Genomic DNA, 24,216 nt, shown 5'->3' on the forward strand with positions numbered 1-24,216 from the left:
ATGTTAAGAAGATCCAGAAACACTGAGCTAATACATGCTAAACTTCTGCATGCAGCACTCCAGTCCTGGCAATGCCCCCACATGCAGCCACACTCTCATACATACAAGACCCTCTTGGCCCTCCCACAGACAATCCCACAGCCATTCTACCCCGCCCACCCACCGACCTGTCATCCAATGGCTGTGATCACCACTACTACATAAGTGATAAGTCATCTTCCTTGTACTGGAGCAGGGAAAACAAATATGGCGATCTGAATACAGTGACGATTAATTGGCCGCGCCTGCAGGAGAGGGATTTTGTTATCGGATTGCGCCGGATGTGACGGTTGTGTTGTTGCTTGCCAGATTCTGTTCGGTACCGGACTGTAACAAGATGGGGGTCCCCAAGTTCTATCGCTGGATCTCGGAGCGGTACCCGTGCCTCAGTGAGGTGGTGAAGGAACATCAGGTAAACCGAGACTGGAGTGACGCAGACGTGTGACGTCACCACCCGGTTATAGTGTCATGTTCTGACATGTCTGTGACATAAATATATAAGTGTGTGTGTGTGTGTGCCCGGCTCTAACACTTCTACACTTCTAGTAACATCTCTAACCATGGGAATTTTCTGCTTTGCCTAGTTTCTGTTTCAGGAGAAGTGAAAGTGTTATTTATAGTACAGACATAATAGCAGAGGAGACAATCCAGTCTATATTAACCACTACAAACATTCACTGTACAAGGGACTACAGAAATCATTATGAGAGACTAATATTATCAAGGAATACAAGATTTGCCATAGGTGACAATACAGCCATCACCATTGGAGTGACTACAACCTTCATTGTAAGATAAAGTAACACTATCACATCAGAGAGAATACAGGTAGTCCCAGGGTAGGAACATCCGACATATGGATGACTCCTAGATATGAACAGGCCTTCCCTGCCCCATTGTGTGCAGGATGGAGGCTTGGACGGTGGGGTTTGCACATGACTTGCAGAAGAAAACTTTTGCTATACACAGCTGAGGTTGTGGGGGAGCTCTTTCTGCAGCCTCTTATAACTCTTTAATGACCAAGACAAACTCTGCAGTTGTTTTTTTTTGCATGCATGTCTAGGCTCCATAAAGTTTTCTTTTTGCTTTGTTTGTGATTAACTCACAGTGATTCCATTCTATTTATTAAAATAATGTACCGTATTTTCCGGCGTACAAGACGACTTTTTAACCCCGAAAAATCTATGACAAAGTCAGGGGTCGTCTTGTACGCCGGGTACCAGTACTTACCTGCAGCGCACAATAGTGAGATCTAACAGGCAGAAGGAACAGTACAATACTGGGCATATAACACGACCCCCAAATGATTGGTTAGAGTGGGGGGTCGTCTTATACGCCCAGTCGCCTTATACACCGGAAAATACGGTACCTGTTGTGACTTACATACAAATTCAACTTAAGAACGAACGTACAGTCCCTATCTCATATGTAACCTGGGTACTTCCTATATAGGCTTTACTATAAGAGAATACAACTCTGATTATGGGAGACGATACAAGATTCCCCATATCTGAGGGTTGCACGATTCACCATAGCCAAGCAAGGTGGTAAATAACCTCAAGGAGCACAGAAATGCAGCCAGACATTTTGGGAGGATTGAAGAAGACCAGAAGATTCTAGCCAATATTACCTTTCAGGGTAACTCTAGATTTCAATATAGTGCATTAGAAATGTGTGAAACACGTGGTTGAGTGCTCCTGCAGTGTCCTACGCTGCTTGGAGCATTCGGACTGACTTCATTTTTGTGCTCCGTGGTGTTGTTTCCCACCTTGCTCTATGGTTGTAAGCTGTTCTGGAATAATGAATCATTTTAATGTGCAATATGTATGTGCTATCAAAGACATATATGTAAGTATATAATTTTTTTTTAAGTCCATGGTATGTACTACTTAACATATATTGTACTTACCTTGATCCTTTTTATATACATACACATATTTTGTAGAATTTATTAATCACTCATGTTCTCTTGAAAAAGCTTAATTTACTGTGAAACGCGTTGGTGTTCAATATATCGGGAAGGATCTAAAAACTTCTCTCAATATAGGAGCAACACACAAGTATCATGTTTACTGTACCAAACCTACATTGTTATGGATTGCTATGTATGTTATTATCAAAATAAAGCTGTTTGTATTTTTTTTTATTTTTATTTTTTGGTTTTGCATTTTTTTGTATTTGTTCCTGGAACCTCCTGAATAATGAGTGTCACTAAAAATGATCTCATACTGCTACCTGTACCTTAACAAACTTTATGGTGTTAGACGTAAAACCCAAAGGGAAGACCAGAAAACCATTCTGGAGAAACACAATCCTCATGGTGCTGGTTGACATCTCCTGATGGAAATAATAAAGAAATGATAGTAATAATGGGGTCATATTAATTATACAAGTTAGGCATGGCTTAAAATAGCAGGAATTCACGACCTAAATTATTGCTAGAGATGTTCATTTAACAACTGTATGATGAGTTTCAGTATGGAAATTACTAAATGCAGCATGAAATATGCCATACACAGTTATGAGTATATACGGTATTATAATAAAGTATGATACAGCAAAAAGCTTGATGGATCTGTTCCATGTGAGGATTGCAGAGAGCATGAATAATTAGAACAGCATATTGAGCAGTGTTGACCAACACAATAATATTATCAGAAAGTATTTATATAGCGCCAAAAGTCCAAAGTCATGTCACTAGCTGTCCTTCAAAGGAGCTCACAATCTAATGCCTCTGTCATAGTCATTTATCATTAACACAGTGCAAGGTCAATTTTTCCGGGGGAAGCCAATATTCCTAACTGCATGATTTTAGATAACAAAACATTTGTTCCAATAATGCTATTAACTGATCTGCTGCTGGACATGCGATCCCAATATAGTGCAACATAAGCCTTGTATTAGCACAGCACAACACATTGACACTTCTTCCTTTGACTTCCGCACATGTGGTGTCACACATACACCCCTGCAAAAGAATGATGTCTGTCCTACCTATATAGACCTGAACACTTCTCCTGGCACTGATTAAAGCTGAACAATTGGCTTGGATAAGCTACAAAGGTCTCAAACATTACAAAAATGTATGGATGAATGTAACTACTACTAGATAATATAATTTAGATAAATAAGACCTTTCATAGACCTCTTGCTGTGCTTATAAAGTGCATATATCATCCACCGGGATTAGATATGTTTCTTGCATATAGATTGTGTTTTTTTGTTAAAAATAAGTACATCTCACATTTTAGCAAGGGCAATGAAATAAAAGTTTATTGAAGTAAGATTTACAACATTTTAAACCTGAGGTGGTTACTGGTGCATTTTTGAGTTGAGGGAGGGCGGTTGGAGCACCTTGGGGAGGTAGAGAAGAGAATTTGTCACTTAATGGTGTCATCCTGATTGTATTTGAAGCAAGGGAAATGTTTTCTCTAATTAAACTATTTTGCTCCAGGCGCTGCCATCTTCTCCTTTTCCGGGTCCTTGTACCTACCCAGGCGTGAGATCAGATGAGGTAGATGGGGGGGGGGGGGGGGGGGGGACTGACCGATCACAATGCTCATGCGTGAGATCGGCAATTTTTTCTCCCCTTTTGATGTAAGGACTCCTTCTGCGCATGCCTGAGATGCTCGGGCATGCACAGGAGGAGCACCCAAGAGGCTTCCAGGATGCGTGACGTAAGTATCCCGGGAGGCTTTCGCTCCTATTTATTCACGATCGAGAATTAGGGAGTCGTGCTGTCTACCCTTTTATTTAAAGTGAAAATTCTGAGTTTTATGTATGCTTTAAGTTGAGATTTTTCTCAAATTGGCTGTTCCTGTTAGTTGAAGTTAGTTAAAAAGATAAAAAAAAATCTAATATTGGTAATTTTGGATTGAGAAATTATGGATTTCATGTTAAAAAGGTGAACTACTGAACAGTGTGTGGGATAAAGATTAATGTAGGAGTATCCCCTTCTACCTATACTTCTACTATAGGTTAGATTGAGTTCTGGGTTATCTTTGAGAGGAATGTCCTCTTCTTTGGGTGTCCGTTATTTTCACTGGCTTTTCTAGGGGTCATTTTGCTGCTCTACACTGGCTGATGTTTGTTCATCCTATGATGATCTGTGTTCCTCTTGTACCTAAAAGATAAGAATGTGCAGGTTCTCATTTATTCAGGTCATTGTTTATCTATTAGTGGTTAGTCACATTCAGCTGGACTTGTTTTTGTAATGTTGAAGACGTTTCGCAGCTCATCAAAGCTGTTTCTTCAGTTGAAGCATAATCCTATCCATAAGCTTGGATAGGCTGCGAAATGTCTTCATCATTACAAAAACAAATCCAGCTGAATGTGACAAACTACTAATTGATATTTAATGACCCAGAGATGCTAGATCATGTGGGTGAAACGTGTATGTAACAGTTTCAGGAGCAAACAATGTGCCTATCCCAATACTCCTTTTTTTTTTTTTTGTCACAATATTCTGCAATAAATGAGTATGTTAATTGATTCTTGTGTACTTTCTAGATCCCAGAGTTTGATAATTTGTACTTGGACATGAATGGTATCATCCACCAATGCTCCCATCCGAATGATGATGATGTGCACTTCCGAATTACAGAAGATAAGATCTTTGCGGATATATTCCACTACTTGGAAGTCCTGTTCCGTATTATCAAGCCACGGAAGGTTTTCTTTATGGCTGTGGATGGTGTTGCTCCCAGGGCTAAAATGAATCAGCAGCGGGGAAGACGTTTTAGGTAATGCATCATTTTTACTTCTTCAGTTCCTTTGTGGGAAAAGTTAACTAAGTTGTAAAAGTTTCCAGATTTTTAAACCTCTATTAATCAAGCTACTACTTTATGGCATCAATGTTTAAAATTCATTCTATCATTTTGGGTAATTCATGTCCTGTCCGAGTGTTAAATGTTGTAACATTTATATATTTTTGGTTCCTTGACTTATGCATTGTGCATGAAATGTTTTTTTTTTTACGTTAGAGGGGGTGTATACAGCTGGAGTGCTTTTTTTTTTTTTTTCTTATGTTGGCTTTCCATTTACCACAGTACACAAGTAGACAAATGTGTCCATAGTTCCCCCGTTGCCTAAAGTTTGAGACTCTCTGAAGATACTGTATTGGTACATTTAGGTGAGGCAGCTAATACAAATAGCGATGCTGATGGTTTTACTATTGCGTTACTTCTCGTTATAGTTGCTTCAGCTATTAGGCTATTTCAGGCAAGTGACTAAAACACAGTTTACATACATATATTTGAGATGTTTCTCCTTCTGAACCATTTAATACTGTATAGCTGATCCCGGTACTTCTAGTGGACAGCATTGTCTGGTTCATAACATCACTTTTCTGTTGTTTAAAAGTACAGGTTTCTGGCCAGCCGCCTCCAGAATACTGATAGGTACCTGAAAGAGAACATTGCTCAGTCCATTCATCTTACTGCCATAGGCAAACACCTCCCAGATTACACCACATTGAGAGACCCTGATCGGCTCACATTTCTGTCCCTATACTAACTGTATTTGAAAATAAGTTTTTTTTAATTTCCTTTTATAATTGCCTGTTACCCCTCAGATACAGGTCTTTTTTCCGAATCCTCTCCACTGAGTGCTTTGAAATGACTCCAGTAGAAGGGAAGAACATTTCTACAAATGTACTAAGACTTTTTATCTCTTAGACAGCTAATCCTGACATTCTGCAGTCCTTCCATGCCAGTGTCTAGGATGTCTAGATAATGCTTTTAGATGGCAGAAAAATTTCCTCCATGCTAGGAACAGTTATTTTCCATGTATTCTGTTCAGTAAATTATACCTTAATCCGGTTGTTCACTTTAGATTGTTAGACATTGTTTTGTGTGTATTTCAAATAATGTTTTATTCACATAATAAAGATGATGATTCTTTTTACTACCTTTGGTATTCTTTAAATTCTCCCCTCCTTCCCTGGGTGTTTGAGATGCATTGCATGTTTATTATTCACACAGTACATTTTTGTCTCCTTTTTTGTCATTTAGATCAGCTAAAGAGGCAGAAGAAAAAATAAAGAAGGCTGTCGAAAAAGGTGAAGTTTTGCCAACAGAAGCAAGGTTTGACTCCAATTGTATTACTCCTGGTAAGAACAATACTTTGGTCTAGACATTAGAGAGTCAATCCTTATGCACATAACCTGAGGAATATGTTTTGTGGGTATTACATGCTAAACATTGCCTCTTCCTGATCCTAGTTCCTAATACTTCTGCTGTATATTCCAGAAACCAAACTGGATTTACAGTGTTCATATGCAATTACTCCACCTTGTCCGACCCCCTAACCCACATACTCACCATATCTTTTTGATCTTTGCTTTTACAAAATGTAAAATATAGCCTAGAGCCGTGTTTCTCAACTAGAGTTATTCTAGAGCTTTAGGGGTTTCTTGAGCATTTAGCAATTTGTGACTCTCAGGCCGTTTACCACTGGCACCAATGATCATTTTGGGTATCTGCAGGGCTGGCATTTCCAGTGGCCAGCAATGTTAGAGGCATTCCTTCCACTGACCACCACACAAATACACTGTGAGCTGTGAATAAAGTAATTATATCAGGGCTTCCCTAAGACCTGCAAAGTGTTTCAAGGTATTCCCTATGGTAAAAAGTTTGAAAAATGCTGATCTAGGCAGATATGCACAGGTTTATACCCAGGAAAATTTCTTTATTTGCTGCTAGGCATTAATACAAGGTTATCTAACAAATAGATCTTTACTTCTAACATTTGTGCTGCGTGCATAATTAACCTTTGCTCACAGTATACAAGGTAACCCTTACAACATTATATATTTTTACCTTGATACAGTTGTCCTTTTTATATTATTCCCTTATTAATGTTGCTGTCTAACTTTATTCATATTGGATATTTTTGGGTAATGGGCATTTGCTTAAACTGGTGAGGAAATATCCATTACTATTTGTTAAAAGTGTATGTCAAGCCAAAATCTAGCTTCCTCTTGTCTACTACTGGTAAAATATCAGGACAAGAGGTGAAGGTAAATGTTTCTAACTAAGGTTCAGATGGCAGTAAAAGCCCAACGTGGGTGTCTAATCCTTTCTCACTCTCACAAAATAAATGGACATAAAGTTAAAGTGCTTTCTAGCTTTGCTATTGGCGTTACATGTATTTATGTGTTAAAAACACCTAAATGTTGAAACTACTTTCATCTGAATACTTGTCTGTAATTACAGTATTTATTTTATGTTCTTAAAGGAACTGAATTTATGGCTCGCTTACATGAGCATCTGAAGTATTTTGTAAATATGAAGATTTCCACAGACAAGACATGGGAGGGTGTAAGAATCTACTTGTCTGGTCATGAGGTCAGTGTTCAGTGTTACATCTACCTGTTGTATTACATTATTCATGAAGTCATAATACTGATAGTTCTTTATTCTATTTCCAGACTCCAGGGGAAGGAGAACACAAAATTATGGAGTTCATACGGTCTGAAAAAGCTAAACCAGATCACAATCCAAATACAAGGCATTGCCTTTATGGATTAGATGCAGATTTGGTATGTGTATTTCATCACCAGTCCTCAGTCGGTCCTATTTACTCATTTTTGGTCTAAGATACTTATCCAGAAGATATGGACACATTACTACAAAATGTATATTGTAAAAGCCACACACACATGCCTAATTCACCTATCTATACAGCCAATGTTAGGAAATTAACTTTTAAAGGTCACCACACAGGCACAATAATAACTTGGTTCACTGAGGAAAGAATCTTTGCAGAATGGCAAACTTCTGATGTAAACCCAATGTGATTCCAAGCTGTTAGAAACCAACTGAAACTGCCTTTAGCGTCTTTAGCCCCGATTTATTAAAGCTCTCCAAGGCTGAAGAGGATACATTTCTTTCAGTGAGGCTGGCTGATCCAGCAAACCCTGAATTGATTTCCTAAAGTTATTAGCATATTTTTGTTTTTTTGATCCTGGATTAGATCCATTCCAGATTTTTGGATCACCCATGTTCACTTATAAAAGTGTATCCTCTCCAGTCTTGGAGAGCTTTAATAAAACAGGCCCTTTGTTCTGATATTTGATCCTTCCTCCTCGATCTCCAGCCGCGAACTACAGAGATGAGATCTACAGGGTTTCCCGATGAGGTTGGTGCGGGAAATTTAAATAATTTGTATTGGATTCAATACAAAATAGCTGTATTGAGTCCAATACAAACAAATATTCTTATAATATATTTTTTTTAACAGAATTTTGTTTTGTTATTTAAAGTTTATTAAAATTATTAAATGTATTAAATATTGGTGAGTTATAAGAATTATAGCCTATGAAAAACAAATTTCCATGCAAAAAATTGTACCGCTTTTTGCGTGGAAATTTGGACAGAATTAGAGGGTTAGGGAGATTAAACATGGTAACACATGCATTTTAATGATAATACAAGTAACCTTCATATTGTTTTTGCAGATAATGCTTGGTTTAACAAGCCATGAAGTTCACTTTTCTCTTCTAAGAGAAGAGGTTCGCTTTGGTGGAAAGAAGAATCAAAAAAGGTAGATGAGGGCTGTATTACCCATTTCATACAGGAACATTTATGATCACATACTTTGTCTTAGTTTTGGCTGCATCATAGTGAAATTAATACTGTTTTGCTTGTATGTAAAGGCATAAATGAAATGTGAGAAATCTCTACTAAAATATTACATCCTAATTAATACAGTAATGATTTATTATTATAAGATCTGTCCCTGGTCACTTTTAGGTCTTCTGGTGTAGTAATGGGCAGCAATTCTTCATAAATGAAGTGGAGCCTGGTTTCCCTGAATTATTCAACTGAAACGTTTAAGAATTTGCTTGATAAGTGCAGAATGTTGGCTTTGTGCAGGAGCCACCTGTAGCAATGACCAGTAACTGTTGCTCCTCTTTGTGAAGGGTGACTAATCTTGTATACATCCCCTCCAGGTTTTCTGCAGGATGCCCATAGAGTTTACATCCTATGGCCCCCATAGCCCTGCTCTCAGACTATGTGCAGCATTTTGGAAATGTTTCTGCTAATTTTATAACAGTATAACTAGGTTTACAGAGACAATTTGGGGGATTTAAATGTTTTATTGGCTACTAGGGAATAGGTATAAAGCTGAAGGATTAGGTGTCTGGAGTTCAGCTTTAACAGATCAAAAGAAAGTAAAAGTTAGTTTGTTACAGTTTACATAGGAATTAGGCTTTGCCTCCTGTCGATATTCTTAGCTTGTCATTGATCTGTCAATCTAGAACTTGTATACAGTAGTTTCTCTCACCACTTCAGGTAAATGATGGGGTAGTACTTGACAGGGGTGTTAAGTTAGGGGGTAGATACAATTTGTACTTATTCACGAAAAAACACTCATGGGGCTGCACTTTAACACCTATAAAATAATATTAGGTTAACATCATACTGGTAATACGATGTTCAGTTAAACATGTTAACAATTTTCATGTTTGAAGCTGTATGTATCTGTTTTCATGTGTTTCAGAGTTTCTACCCCCGAGGAAACTACATTTCACCTCCTCCACTTGTCTCTAATGAGAGAATATATTGGTTATGAATTTTCATCCCTAAAAGTAAGTTTATTAAATATGGTTTGACTTTGGTTTAAAAAGTGCTTACATTTCTGCAAACATTCAATAATTTTCTTTGTTTTAGAACAAGATCTCCTTTGAATATGATATTGAAAGAATCATTGATGACTGGATTTTAATGGGATTTCTTGTGGGCAATGATTTTATTCCTCATCTACCTCATTTGCATATTAACCATGATGCACTGCCTCTATTGTACAGAACATATATTAGTGTCTTACCAGAACTTGGAGGTATGTCTATAACAATATGCAGTGCTTATATTTTCTTTATAGGTAATTGGCACACAGTCATTTAGTGAATCTTGGAACCTAGCGGAGGAGAGCTCTTGATGGTTCTGATTCTAAACTGGCAGCTTATATACTTTGTAAGCAGATGGATGCATAAGGCCTACTAATAATTCAGACATAGGTTATTAACTTCATGGAACCTACAGATTTCCATCCTTTTAGGATCTCCTGGTATTTTTTTCTGGTTTTGAATACACTAAGAAAGTATAATACTTGTATCAAATTTTCATTGGTGTCTGCTTTGACTAGAAGATAACAATAATTTTGGGACTGGGGTTACAAAAGCAATAACCAAGTAGAGCATTTTTACTTGAATCGTTGTACTCTGTGCAGAAGGTTCCTGTAATTTTTTTTTGTCTGCCCTCCCCCTGAAAATGTTTTGCAGAAATCTAATGTGTGCACCACCTTGGGTCCCTTTGACAGCTCTGCTTTCTGAACAGGATATATGTGACACAGCGATTGTGACGCTGCTAAATTAGGCTATATTTGGGTTTGTAAAGGTGTTTAGTGTACACAAAATTCATGTCTCTTGTGGCTATTGTGGAACATAAATATTTTTTGCTTTTTCAGCTTAAACTTAAAGCTCAGTAAATTGCAAATAAGATGAAATAGTTATCTGCTCACTACATATAAAGCTAATTGCAGGTTACAATAGAAAGGTGTAAGTGAGTGGGAGATGCCTAAGGGTTTGACTAGGGTGTCATTTTTACACAGTAGATATTGCAGTACTATATTTGGGATTCCTCAGATGTTTGGAAAATATAAACTATATAGTAACGTTATGTGCTACTTTCATGCTGAATATAGGTATGAATATGTAAAAATGAATGCCTGTATTTGTATATCTCAGTCATAGGATCTCTGTTAATGTGTTATACTAAATACAATTAATATTGTAATATTTATTCAATTGGTTATTAAAGTCATCCATTCTAACTTAAATTGTTTTTCTTCCTCTAGGTTACATTAATGAGAATGGGTATTTGAACCTAGTCCACTTTGAGAAATATCTCACAAAACTTTCTGCTGTAAGTGTATTGGGATATTCCGTTTTTTTAATTGTGTTGTATAAAGTTTAAGATACTTTTTTTATTTTACATAAACCACAAACAGGTAGCAGATGGATGTGTTGGCTTTGTAGTAAACTGCAATCATTTCACAATTGAGTAATGGTGTGAAATAATGGCAGCAAATCATTTGAGATTACCGTTTCGGAAACGTTTAGCAACACATAAATTAACAGATGACAATAAGTGCAAACAAATAGGCAAATGAAAAATAGGATGACTGATTTGCACACAGCTCTCACAATTCTATAGTGTCTGTGATGTAGTAAATAAAAAAAGAGACATTTGCTTTATTTTTATTTTTTTTTCCATTTCAAACAACCACACTAGCTTATTGTTTTTTCCTTTATCATTTTTTTCTTTTGTCCATAGTTTGACCGAGAGCACTTCAATGAAGTCTTTGTTGACTTAAAATGGTTTGAAAGCAAAGTGGGCAATAAATACCTCAATGAGGCTGCAGGCCAAGCTGCTGAAGAAGCTCGAAACTCTAAGAAGAAAAAGAGCAAGGTCAGTTTTTGGGGGGTGTATTCTCAAAGTCAGTTCAAAATGACCAAGATGTTGGTTTATTACATGGTATAGTGTTATGCTCTTGGTCAAAATGACATGCACATAAAATATATCCAGGTGGCCTTTTTTCACATCTCCATCATAAGTATACTCAACACGCAAACAAATCTGTTAAGGATCGGCATGGTGTGATGGAGTACATTTTGAGCCCAGTTCCTTCCCCACTGCAACTATACTGACTTGATGATATAATATATATTGTATAATATGTACACACTTGTAGAATATGCCTCTGATTTTTAAAATTTATCTATGTGGTTACAAGACATCCTTCCTAAATGAGTGCCTGACTCTTGTGTGTTCATATTTCACCTTTAGGCTGTTGAACCATGTAAACCACTGGCTTTTTAACAAGAGGCAAGGAGAAACTGTAAAACACAAAAAGGGTATTTCTGCAATGCATGATCATTTTCATACACACAAACTCAGCTCTACAAAACTTAGGTTACAAATTTTGTAGTCCGAAATAAGAACTAGGGGAGTTAAGATGACACAGGACCGCTCTGAGTTTCTTACAGAATGAACAGGTTTTTGCATTTATTAAATAGATATAACCAGATTCTTCCAGTGGTATAGTTAACAAACCAGATGAATGCAAGTATGGGCTTCCATAGACACATGATTTTACTTATTGAATTCAATTCTTGTGTGTATTAAAAGGATAAGTGAACTTGTAGAGCATGTATCTCATTTAGTTCTTAATTCACCTGCAAATATTAAACAAATGGTACCTGAAGTGCTGTGTTGGGTTAACGACCTAGGGGCTCCCAATAAAATCAGTGAAGTGTGGGCCACACTTGTGCAGCCTTATTTACCATTAAACTTTTTTAAAAAAGGTATTGGGTCATTGACTTTTGTCATTGACAAAGAAATGTGCCAAGACAGACTTACTAACAGGTACAAATACCCTTTTAAGAGCCATTAAGAGATGTAGTAACAGTCCACTTCAACAGACAGAGAAACTTTCTGTAGCTTACACTTTCTGGGTTCAGAGGCTTGTCACAAGTTCTAGTAAACAGGACATAATTAATTTTTTTTTTTTTAAGCAAGCATTTAAATGAATATTTATAAAAATATTTTTGTCTTCCTAGGATGTAGATGACTCTATCTGTCTAATTGCATTCGATGATGGAGAAGAAAATTCTAAATGTAAGTAATCTTGCCTTTATTTTTTTGGTTAAACTTGTGTTCTAATTGCTTTCCTGTTTATCTTTGTTGCCATGATTCAGTCCAGCAGATTTCAGCTCTTCATATCAGTAATAGAATAATTCTTTCTGTCAAGTATTATTACGCTAAATGGTGTTTGTTTATGTTTAGTGTTTTAAAATGGGAACCTTCCAGGTAAATTCACATTCATTTTTTTAATGCTGATTTACTTATTCCCTTATATTAGGTTTAGATGAGGATCCTGAAGATGATGATATATTTGAGACCGAGTTTCGACAGTACAAAAGAACCTATTACATGACAAAAATGGGAGTGGAGGTCGTGTCAGAGTGAGTATTTGTACTTAGAGACACTAAAATTTTAGGCTTCCTATGGCATGTCGGCCCCACCTAGAACACTTGTTTCCTGAAATAACCTTTTGTGCCATGACCATCGTTATCTTTCCACTACAGTTTGTTTCATCAGGAGCCAAACTAGATTTATACAGAAAGCAAGGAGATAAAAAGCTATTCAATTTTTTAAACTATTCAAGGGTTAGCCTTAAGATTTATACTGTAAGAAAGCTGAGCAGGTGTTTGCGACTGATCAAGCAGTATCAACAGTGTGTGCAGATGTCTCCCGCAATGCATCCCGGACTATTTACTCCTACAGGGACTCTGGGATCAGAAGAAAGATCTGATCTGTTTGTTTTGTGATCTCAAAAGCATTTTGATATGAGCATTTTGGGGTTAAAAATGTCAAATGGCTGTCAAATGACAAGCTGGTCTCTGTATTCTCCTTTATTTTATTTTAAGTTATTTTGCAGTTTCTTTAACTCCTGCCTGATAAGCTCTGCTATAGCTGAATTTAGTGTTCCATTGTAGATTATACACTGCTCTCCCACCTTCCTCATTTTTCTGTATAAATCCCCTCCCTTATAATGCAAACTACTATTCTGCTTCACCAATTGGCTTACCTCCTCAATGGTTCCCAAGGACCTTCTGCGCTGTTAGACAAAGACATAAACACATGAATATGAAGAATTTTCTGAAATGAGTACTGTTCTTATCATTCTTTTAGTGAGTTTCTGGCTGAGCAAGCTAAATGTTATGTCCAGGCTATACAGTGGATTTTGCACTATTACTACCATGGGGTCCAATCCTGGAGCTGGTAAGTAAAAACAACTAGTTGTGGAATTCTGTTTCTGTGATAGCTAATTTGCAGAAATGTGTGTGTGTGTGTGTGTGTGTGTGTGTGTGTGTGTGTCTATAACAAACATAGGAAAAAAATCTAGTGTTGTGTCCATGGATTTGCACTTTGTTGGAATGTAGAGAATTCTTTTCTCCTGTTCTCCCCTTGATGGGAGCATACAGACGAACACGACCAACTCTCATTGACTGTTCTCTGCCCCATAAAAAAAGAAGGGCTTATTCACTCTCTCTCAGAATATTCCATGCACAGTAATTCACTTTGAAGTAAAAGGCGAATATGTTTGCATATTATGAAAATGCAATGAGCTGGACCTGCCAGAATAGATTAAAATAACAGAGAAGTGTTCAGGGTATTCATCTATGCATTACTAAAGTTATTAAGAGTTCACTAAAGAAAATTGATTATGCTGTATATATCCTGCACATACAAAACTTTTTTTTCTTTTTTTTTTTTTTTTTTTTTTAACCAACATATATATTTATACAGGCATGAACATTACCAGCATCTTATAAAATAGTAATAATAATGGTTGCTTGATTGACATGCTGATCTATTTTTTTTTTTTAATAATTTGAGTCCTGAGCTGCAAAAAGTATGTAGATCAGGAGTTTTGATTTTGGCTGCGGTGTCCCTATTCTTAGTGTGTGAAACCTAAGAGATCCAGATCCCTAGCGTTTGTAAATATTGGCTATGCCATCTTTTGTAATTTCCTCAATGGTGGATGTTGACTCAATAATACGGACCCCAATAGCAGCTGTTAAAAATGGAAACCTGAAATGTGTTTCTTACTTGAGGAAATATATATTACGGTTATACTGTGGGCTTTTTTTTCATTCACATTTTCTACCCCAGTGTTTTTCAACTTTTTTTGAGCCAGGGCACATTTTTTACATTGAAAATATTCTGCAGGACACCATAAATCAAAAATGTTACAAAATGACACTCTGTAGCTAATTCTCTTGTCTTCAAGAATAAACAAAGCAATTAGGCTGCCTACTGCCACCCACTGACTTGGAGAAGTATTACATTATTCTGGCAGTCACTACAGCACAGACACTGGACAATCGTAATTGGATAATTTCCCATGGAACACCTGAAGATCTCTTATGGCACACTAGTTGAAAATCACTGTTCTACAGTAGCTGGTCCTTTGGATAAAGTCAGAACTGACAGCGCAATAACAACTGTGTGGGAATAGCCTGGAAGTGACCTTCAGACATGGATGGTTTGGTGCTGTCCAGACCCTGTTCTGATACAAGTTGGCTACACAGTTCCTTCTAGATCTACAGCTGTTGCTGTCATCACTTTCTTTCTTAGAAGGCTGGGTAGGCCTGTTGGGCTGAGCATTGGCATCGCCTTCAATTCTTTGGTTGTTCTAACCTTTAAGAATTCTGTTTAACTCATCCGTGTCTTCCCTGACAAGGTCTTGTCTAACACCTGTCTATCAATCAGTATTCAGTCCCTGCAGCAGAAGTGTTTCAGGGGTTTTTCTAGGATGTTAGTGTATGTCCTAAAATATCATGCATTCCCATTTATATATGGGTCTAGACTTGCAGATACAGACAGAAGATTTTCCCCAGAAATATTTCTAAACTTGCTGATCTGGGGTTGTGTTCTCCAATCCAGAGTCATCTGTCTGTTTTTGCACAAGAAATCTGGGACTGAATGTATTCTATAAGGCATTCCCATTAGTCCTACTTAACTCCAGACTGTTGCAACACAACATCCCAATGAAATGGAAATACCAGTAACAATTTAGACATTAAGACTGACATTAAGAGTCAGTCAGTGGTAAGTTTTGTGTTCCTGTGGAGTGTGAAAAGTAATTTCATCCAACTATTTGAAAGATCTTGAGGATGGATGCTAGCCTGAGGTTCTATGCAGTGGACTGGTTGTCAGGGAAGTTTAATCTCCAGATCACCATCTTGGAACTTCAGGTGATTTGACTGACCATCCAGTCAGGATTCATTGGGACAATTCCACAGCAGTGGCAAATATTACTGTCAAGGAGAAGCAAAAAGCCTAGCTGTGACAAGAGCGGTAGAAAAAGGTCCTGTTCTTTGCAGGACCTAACAAACCACTCCTATCAGCCGTGCATATTTCAGGCATAGACAATGGGCAGACAGGCTTCTTAGCTTGCAGCTCCCGAACCCGAGAAGTGGTCCTTGTACTTAGAAGGTGGTTCAGCACCTATCACATGTAAGGGAGTTTGATCTGGATCTCCTGCCCTCCAAGACCAAGTGCAGGAATCCGTTAACAGAAGCAGGAAGGTCTGGTGGCACTGTTGAATCAGTACAATCCTAGTTTGTGGGCCTATGCCTTATCCCCTTAAAACTCCTTTCTTGTCTGCTACACAAAATTTGAATTTAGTATTTTTATTTTTCCAGACTAGTCCAGGTTGAATCGGTACTCTGACACAATTAGACTTCTTGCAGACATTCCATGGACTTTACCAGATCCTCCAATTTATCGACACATTTGATCATAAGGTCCTTGTTTTTGTTGGATAATATGTAAAAATATTGGTGACCATTAAATCCAGAAATCACTGGATTGTCATACCAGTGTTTAACATCCCATCAGCTGGTAATTTTAAGCAAAGGGTTTTTTCTTACTTTTTCAGGTCTCTGCATTACATAGTAACTGGATTTGTATCCGGTTTAGACAGGATCCCTAAGATGTAATTTTAACTGTTTTGCATCTTTTTAACGCTTCATAGTTCAACCTGTACAGTTGTAGGTTGTTAATTGCTTGTTTATAGTAATCTTACTCATTCTAAACTAGTAGGTGCTTTGTGAGGTCCTGAAGCACGTCCAGTCGGCTCTCAATATAATATTTTTCAGAAAAAACTCAACTGATTTTAGTTATGTTCGTGTTTGGACAATTTACCAATGCAGTTTCGGTTGTTTGTACTGTGCTGATTGCTTTATATATTGTGGTTGACTTTTTTTTTTTTTTTCCCCAAGGTATTACCCCTACCATTATGCACCATACTTGTCAGATATTCAGAATATCAGACACCTAAAACTGAAATTTGATTTGGGAAAACCCTTCATGCCATTCGAGCAGTTACTTGCTGTCTTACCTGCTGCTAGTAAAGATTTGCTGCCTCAGGCCTATCAGGTAAATCTTTCCTGTTAACCTTAAACTGGGCTTCAGTTTTTTAGCTATGTAATTTTTATTAACACGTATATTTTTTTTTTTTTTTACAGAGCTTAATGATTAGCCAAGACTCTCCCATAATAGATTATTATCCTCAAGATTTTAAAACCGACCTTAATGGAAAACAGCAGGAGTGGGAAGCAGTGGTGTTAATTCCATTTATTGATGAGGTGGGTTATTTCTGCGAAATTGGTTTGTCTCTGGTGGTATTTAAATATTTACATCCAGCGTAACAAATACTTTTGTGTTATTTTAAGATCGTGTTTAAACATCCCCACTTGTGCTTTAAGCAAACTTTGTAGCTCCGTTAAAATGAGCCAACTGACAACAGTTTTTTCCAGAACATATATGTTGCTGCAATTTTCCAACAGGTTCTTTATTTCCTGTGTTAGGCTGGATCATCTGGCTGTTGTAATTTTCTAGCACATCCTTAAGTCCCCACAGGTTCGGTACTTTCATTAAACTGAAATGTGTGTCTGGTACCAGTCTCTTATTTTATTCAGGGACTTAAGATCTTAGATCCATAATTTTAAAGTGTGCTAATATTAAACCTGAAAATTGCCTAGTTTTAGACTAATTTACCACCTTTTAAAATCAAATCTAGGTTGGTCAAGAATTATGTTTTACCTTTTGCAACCAATCAAAATCTTACTCTTAGTGTTCAGTAGCAACAGTGTACTCAGTGTTGAGTAGCAAAGGCTGTTTTTCTAATAATCTGTTAATATATTAATATTTATTATTCTTTTATAAAGGAATCTGTAAGTAACTCTTCCTTTCCTGCAGACCCGATTACTAGAAGCCATGGAGCCCTGTAATAAGCGACTGACTGAAGAAGAGAAGAATCGCAATAGACATAGCGAGTGCTTTGTGTACTGGTTTGAGAAGGAAGCTGACTTCAAATACAACTCTCCTTGGCCAGAGAAATTTCAAAATATTGATAATTGTCGGGCAAGGTAAAACTGCAATCGTTATAGCAGTAACTCTCGCTCTACCACATCCCAAATGAGCTACATTGGATTGAGATTAAGTGGCTGTGGAGGACATTAGAGTAAAGTGAGCCTATTGTCGTGATAAAGAAACCAGTGTAAGAGTAGCTCCTTTTCCTGCTGAATGTGGCTAAAAGATGAGTACACTGTGGTCATAAAGGAATGGATGTGGTCCGTAACAATACAATGGTAGGCTTTGTCATCTAAGCAATGCTCAGTTAGTACTAAGGGGTCCAAAATTATTATTATTATTTATTATTATACAGTATTTATATAGCGCCATCATATTACGCAGCGCTGTACAGAGTCCATAGTTGTGTCACTAACTGTCCCTCAAAGGAGCTCACAATCTAATGTCCCTACCATAGTCATAAGTCATTAATGTAGTCTAAGGTCAATTTAGGGGGAAGCCAATGAACCTAACTGCATGTTTTTGGGATGTGGGAGGAAACCGGAGTACCCGGAGGAAACCCATGCAGACACAGGGAGAACCTGCAAACTCCATGCAGATAGTGTCCTGGCTGGGATTCGAACCTAGGACCTAGCGCTGCAAAGGCTGGAGTGCTAACCCCTGAGCCACCGTGCTGCCCATAAAATGCCTGAACCATTGATGCAAGACTAGAAACATCCATCATTTATAGCAGTAGAATATTGTAGCAGAAATCGAAATTCGTAACACTAGGCAACATTTTTCCAATCTTCTCTTGTCCTCTTTTTTTGTTGATCATTCCTAGCCGTTCTCTGTAAACACCACAAATGTGGTGAAAATCGCAGCGATCCAGCAGTTTCTGAAATACTCAAACCAGCCCACCTGGAATACAATGACACAATCACTTTTCTTCCCGATTTCAATGCTCAGTTTGACATTTAGGTCAACAAACCTAAATACATTTGGTTGCTCCCATATGGTTGGCCGAGTATATATTTCCATTAACAAGCAAATTAAACAGGTATGTCTAACAAAGTAGCCAGTGAGTGTATTTGGACACCCCATGTAAGTTAAGTTGTTTCCACTAAAGCTCACTGTTCTACTCCATACAAAGACCTTGTGGCAATAATTTAGGGAAAGGACTTTACTATTCCAACATGACTGTGCTTCTGTTCAGAAAGCCAGGTCCGTAAAGACAGTTTTAAGTTCTGACCCCAGCCCTGTTAAATGTCTTTTTAATGAACTTGAATCCCCATTGTGAGCTAACTCATTAAGCGTGTGTACCTGAATTTAGAATCTCTTTAGACACACTCCAAATTTTGTAAAAGCCTTCCCAGAGCAGTTAAGGCTGATAAAGGCAGGAAAATGGGCCAACCCTATGTTCATGACCATGCTTTTGAGATAGGCTGTTCAAAATGATCATTTGTGATGGTCAGATGTGCACAAAATTCTGCCCATTTAATATACCTGTATTTAACTTGTTCATCTTCTCTTGGCAGGAGTAGGAGTATTGCATTGGATGCATGGCATGTGGATATGGTTGATAACAAAATCACGAAAGTAAACAAAAGTGCACTATATTTTTGTGGATTTCCAACCTTAAAGCACATCAAACACACCGTAAGTTGTCTTAACAAAATGAGCATTGAATTTGTCATGGTTTCGCTATTGTCTAGAGGTAGTCTCCATCTTATACCGGTTATGTTAATAGCTATATTGTACCAATGCTTTATTTGGAGTATTATTTGTGCATTAAACCTTTGTTTAAAAAATCAACTGCAGGTGCATTTCTTCTTTTTTTTTTTTTTTTTTTTTTTTTTTTTTTTTTTTTCAGTTCTCCTTGAAGAAAGCAGGAGTGCAGGTTTTCCAACAGAGTAGCAGAGGAGAGAACATGATCTTGGACATAGTGGTTGATGAAGACAGTGACAACACTGTAAGTATGTGTGTTGTGTATCGGCTATAGTGATTGTTCAATTGTATGGCCTTTTAAAATGTCATTATTTCTCTTTGCACCGGTTTTGTCTTTAGATGGTGGAATCAGTGGCTTCAGCAGTACTTGGGAAATCTGTATTTGTTAACTGGCCCCACCTTGAAGAAGCACGTGTGGTTGCAATCTCAGATGGAGAAATTAAGTATGTAGATATTTGACAATAATTGCATTTTCCAGCATTTGCATGTTTTGTCTTTTCTTACTTTGACATGTGTTATGGAGTACCCTGTCTTGTATTAAATGTTTATTATTTGTTAAACTATTAAGTTTAATTTTTTTTCTTTAGTCATGTTGTGAACCCCGTTTCATATTCCTTGATGTCTATACCAAATTGGAGAAAACACTGAAATGCTTGATATGTTTAACAGTCAGTAGTTGCCTCACCTTTGCAAGAGCGATTCTATGCAAAAATTGTGCTTGTGTAGTGAATGGATTTTGAAATTGTTGTAGTAGTTTACAATATATTGAATTTAAGGGCTATTATCTGAGTGTTCAAGAGTATATAGTAGGCAACCCAAGTGAAGTAGCCAAAAAGGAGTGTAAGAAATAGTTAAGCCATAGCATGACTACTGCCACTGTGGTTGATATTGGCTCCATCGAGCACCTTGGGTTTTGTGACTTTCATGGTGATCCAGAGATGGTGCAAGTAGACATATTAAGTTGCCTACATTAAAGATCTAGAAGTACAAGAGTGTTATTAATAATAAGATAAAAGGTCTGCTTCAAAACACAAGTACAATGTTTTCCATACTAAAATCACAGTTGATTTAATGTTACTGCTTCTTTTAGAAATGCATTGACGTCTAGGTAACATGACCTAAGCAAAAGTTTGCAAAACCCGACCTTACATTCTAAAACACATTTGGAGATGGTTTTGTCCCTGAATTTTCATAACTATTGCTTTTGAAACTTGCTTTTGATTTAGATTTTATTTAGAGGAGCCCCCTGGAACTCAGAAGCTATATACAGATAAATCTGTACCACCTACAAAATTAGTTTATCTTTCTGACAAGGAGAGGAACATCTGGGTGAAGGATGTACAAGGGATCTCAGAACAGTGAGTCATAACTACAAAACTCCTAGCAGTCATTGTTCTGTGTGTATGTGTGTGTGTATGTGTATATATATATTAACCATTCTTGTATCTTATGTAAGATACCAAAGAAGAAAAGGTGTTACCATCAATGAAACATCAGTGCTGCTTTATGCTGAACTGCTTACTGGACGTCGGTATCAGATATCACAAAATGGAGAGGTTTTCCTGGAAAAGCAGTGGTCCAAGCAGGTACTCCCCTTCGTACACCAGGCAGTTGTCAAGGTGAGTTGTTATATTGAGTGACATTGTGGGTAATTACGCTTTTGTGTGTGTTGTCATAAATGCAGATTCATTTATTTATGCTTTTATTTTATTTTTTTTTACCACCAGGACATTACCACCTTTGAATCTAGTTTCTCCCATTATAAAACACTTGGAGAGCTGTTTTCACCTGGAAGTAAAGTCTTCATGCTTGGCATACCCTACTACGGGTGCATGGGAGAGGTAGGTTTTTGCTACAGCCCTGATGCTTGATAGACTTGTGTGTGTTCAGGTGAATGAAGCAAGTTAAATATCCGCCTAACAGTATTTATGGGTAAACATTCCTAGAAGGTATCGGAACTAATTTATTTTTAAATGTAATGAGTTAAAGCAAGTTATGATGTTTCCAGTTGATTTTATTATGAGTAAAATTACTGGACATACATTAGGCTATAGTTGTAGCTAGCCTAAAGCCTTCTTTACATCAAAGTTCCATTAATGCAACATTTATAATTTCCTTTGTGGGAGAAGGAATAAAACCACTATATTTCACCTCATACAGTTGGCAGTACAGACTCTATAGGACAGACAAACTACCCTTTTATTAGAAACTGCACTCCTAGTTTGATAGTCTCCAGTCTTAAAAAGCAGTTAAAACTTCCCTGCATACCTAACTGTAATGTCCAAATCTGTCTGGCTCTGCTTTCTTACATGTTCACACTTATGTTTTTTTCTGGGCCACAAATAAATCTGTATTTTCACTGTATGCTGCTGCTTCTTTTATGTTTTTTTTTGCACTTGTATTTAAATGTATTGTAATATGCAATTTGTCTGACACATTTTCATGAGTTTTACAAAATATTTGTGGATTTTGGCTGTATGTGTGTATTTCACATGTATTAATTGCCAGCCTTCTGTGGTTAATAGGAAAGAGGTTTTCTATTTATTAATGCTATCATTGTAGTAAATCTGTTTTTCTTTGCCTGCTTCTGTGTAGGTTCAAGACTCGTCTGATGTTCTCAGTGAGAACCGAGTCCGTGTTCTGTTTTCCATTCCCTGTGAACCACAGCTAGATGCCTTAATACAGAACCAGCATGTAAGTTGCTTGTTGCAGTTTAGTAGTATTCCTCTTTGTGATGAATACCCATGAGTTTAACATATGTTATTTTATAAGTATTCTGTTGCTTGGAATGACTTTCTGTAACTTGGAAGTATGTGCTTGTCCTATTTTCTATCTGTCTGACTGATTAGTTACCTTGACTAGGTAGCTTCAATTTAAGGTCATTTCATTTTTCTCGTATGTTATGTTATGAAAAAGCTATAACAGAATAAAGATCTGTGCTTTGTTGACACAACAGAAGTAGTTAAAAGCCAATAATATAAAGCTGCCCAAGATTGACACGTGTTTGCAAAAAATGGTCCAGTTCCTGGCACAGTGTGAAAGAATATGTAGAATATTTGTTCAGTATTTTTTTTTTTTTTTAAGGTTTTTCTCTGTGTTCCTTAGAACAATCCTGTTTCTTCAAGAATGTTAGAAACCGGCCATATAACTAAATTATTCTTTGTTCTGAGTGCATACAGCCTGGATTATGACATTAATCAGCCGAGGGAGGTTGTTGCAGAACACTTAAAGGAAAACATAATATCCAGGCCCCATGTCCTGAAAGACTGCTAAAGTTAAGAATTAAATGGTATTTTGACAAGCTGTCAATTTTAATGTTTACTTTTTCAGAAATTTTCTGTAAAATATAACCCTGGATATGTTTTGGCAAGTCGTCTTGGAGTGAATGGATACCTTGTTTCCAGGTTTACAGGAAGCATTTTCATTGGCAGAGGCTCCAAGCGGAAGTAAGTTAACTTGAATTTCAACTTTTTAATTTTTATCGTAAACACTCTCTGGCTTATCTTCTCTCAATGATTTTGATTTGGTCAGTTATATTGTATTGGAAAGGTATCCCACTGGGATCTCTCTTTTACAAAAATCAACTTTGCCGTCTAATGTGCCGATATATTAGTGGCCACATGCTTACTGCCTCTATTCTTACTGCATGTGAATGTCCTCGACACTTATTCTAATCCCACACAATTTAATTAGGAATCATGTATATTTTAATGGTTATTCAAATCAATATGACTTTATGTTTTTTTTCCCAGCAGACCTGGAATGGATCTGGTCCTGGCTTCAAAACATTTGCTAGCAAATAGTAAATGACTTTGAAGAAATCCCTTCCAGGTTTGCTGTATCACCCAGCTTCACTGAGGAGTGTATCCTTGGACAGCACATCCAAACAGCACAGGATTTGTCTGTGAAAAACATTGTTTGTGGCTTTTAGGATTTTAAGGAAATGTCTAATCTTAAATTTTGGATTTTTTTTTTTTTTTGCAAGTTTTGTTACATTGGATTGCACAGGATTGCTCTGCTTCTAGTGCTTTCAATAAAAAGGCATATGTGTAAAGCAAAACTAGTTGAAATGACGTTTGTATATTCTTTTATTGTGTCCAATTTAGAAATGTAAGAATGCACCATTTCTGTACTGAACTCCTTCTGTCTTGTCATATAGTCCCCATGGAGAGCAAAAAGCAAATGTGGGGTTGAATTTAAAATTCAATAAAAAGAATGAAGAAGTTCCAGGCTATACCAAGAGAGTTGGAACTGAATGGACCTACTCCTCTGCTGTGGAACAACTTCTGGGTGAATATATAGAGAGGTAAGGCTGTGAAAATATAGCCTTCATGTGTCATTTTATCCTCTAAATTTTTTTAACTGTGAAAATAGATAAAGGTCCATGGATGGATAGCCTCACAAGGGTTTAAAAGCAATGAAAACATCTGTAACCAACATTCATTTCCCACGTAATCAGCACTCATTCTATAAGCTTAAAAAAACAGGCGGTTTAGCTCGTTCTCATGTGTGTGTGTGT

General features: G+C 37.1%; 1 protein-coding gene across 1 annotated transcript in view; it reads left to right on the plus strand.

Moving 5' to 3' along the window:
- Positions 1-311: 311 nt before the first annotated feature.
- Positions 312-24,216, plus strand: part of XRN1 (5'-3' exoribonuclease 1) — a gene marked incomplete in the record, with an annotated part of 27,485 nt that continues 3,580 nt past the window's right edge. The window contains 24 exon segments of the mRNA XM_072407920.1: positions 312-451; positions 4,549-4,781; positions 6,051-6,148; positions 7,276-7,385; positions 7,469-7,579; positions 8,498-8,583; positions 9,544-9,631; positions 9,714-9,882; positions 10,900-10,967; positions 11,379-11,513; positions 12,665-12,722; positions 12,967-13,069; positions 13,800-13,889; positions 16,898-17,054; positions 17,144-17,263; positions 17,877-18,046; positions 19,508-19,628; positions 19,843-19,941; positions 20,037-20,140; positions 20,924-21,055; positions 21,154-21,316; positions 21,425-21,538; positions 22,293-22,391; positions 23,028-23,143. Of these exon segments, the coding sequence (XP_072264021.1) occupies positions 377-451; positions 4,549-4,781; positions 6,051-6,148; positions 7,276-7,385; positions 7,469-7,579; positions 8,498-8,583; positions 9,544-9,631; positions 9,714-9,882; positions 10,900-10,967; positions 11,379-11,513; positions 12,665-12,722; positions 12,967-13,069; positions 13,800-13,889; positions 16,898-17,054; positions 17,144-17,263; positions 17,877-18,046; positions 19,508-19,628; positions 19,843-19,941; positions 20,037-20,140; positions 20,924-21,055; positions 21,154-21,316; positions 21,425-21,538; positions 22,293-22,391; positions 23,028-23,143 (2,819 nt within the window).

The sequence above is a fragment of the Pyxicephalus adspersus genome, chromosome 4 (genome assembly GCF_032062135.1).
Source record: "Pyxicephalus adspersus chromosome 4, UCB_Pads_2.0, whole genome shotgun sequence".
NCBI classification, from domain to species: Eukaryota; Metazoa; Chordata; class Amphibia; order Anura; family Pyxicephalidae; genus Pyxicephalus; species Pyxicephalus adspersus.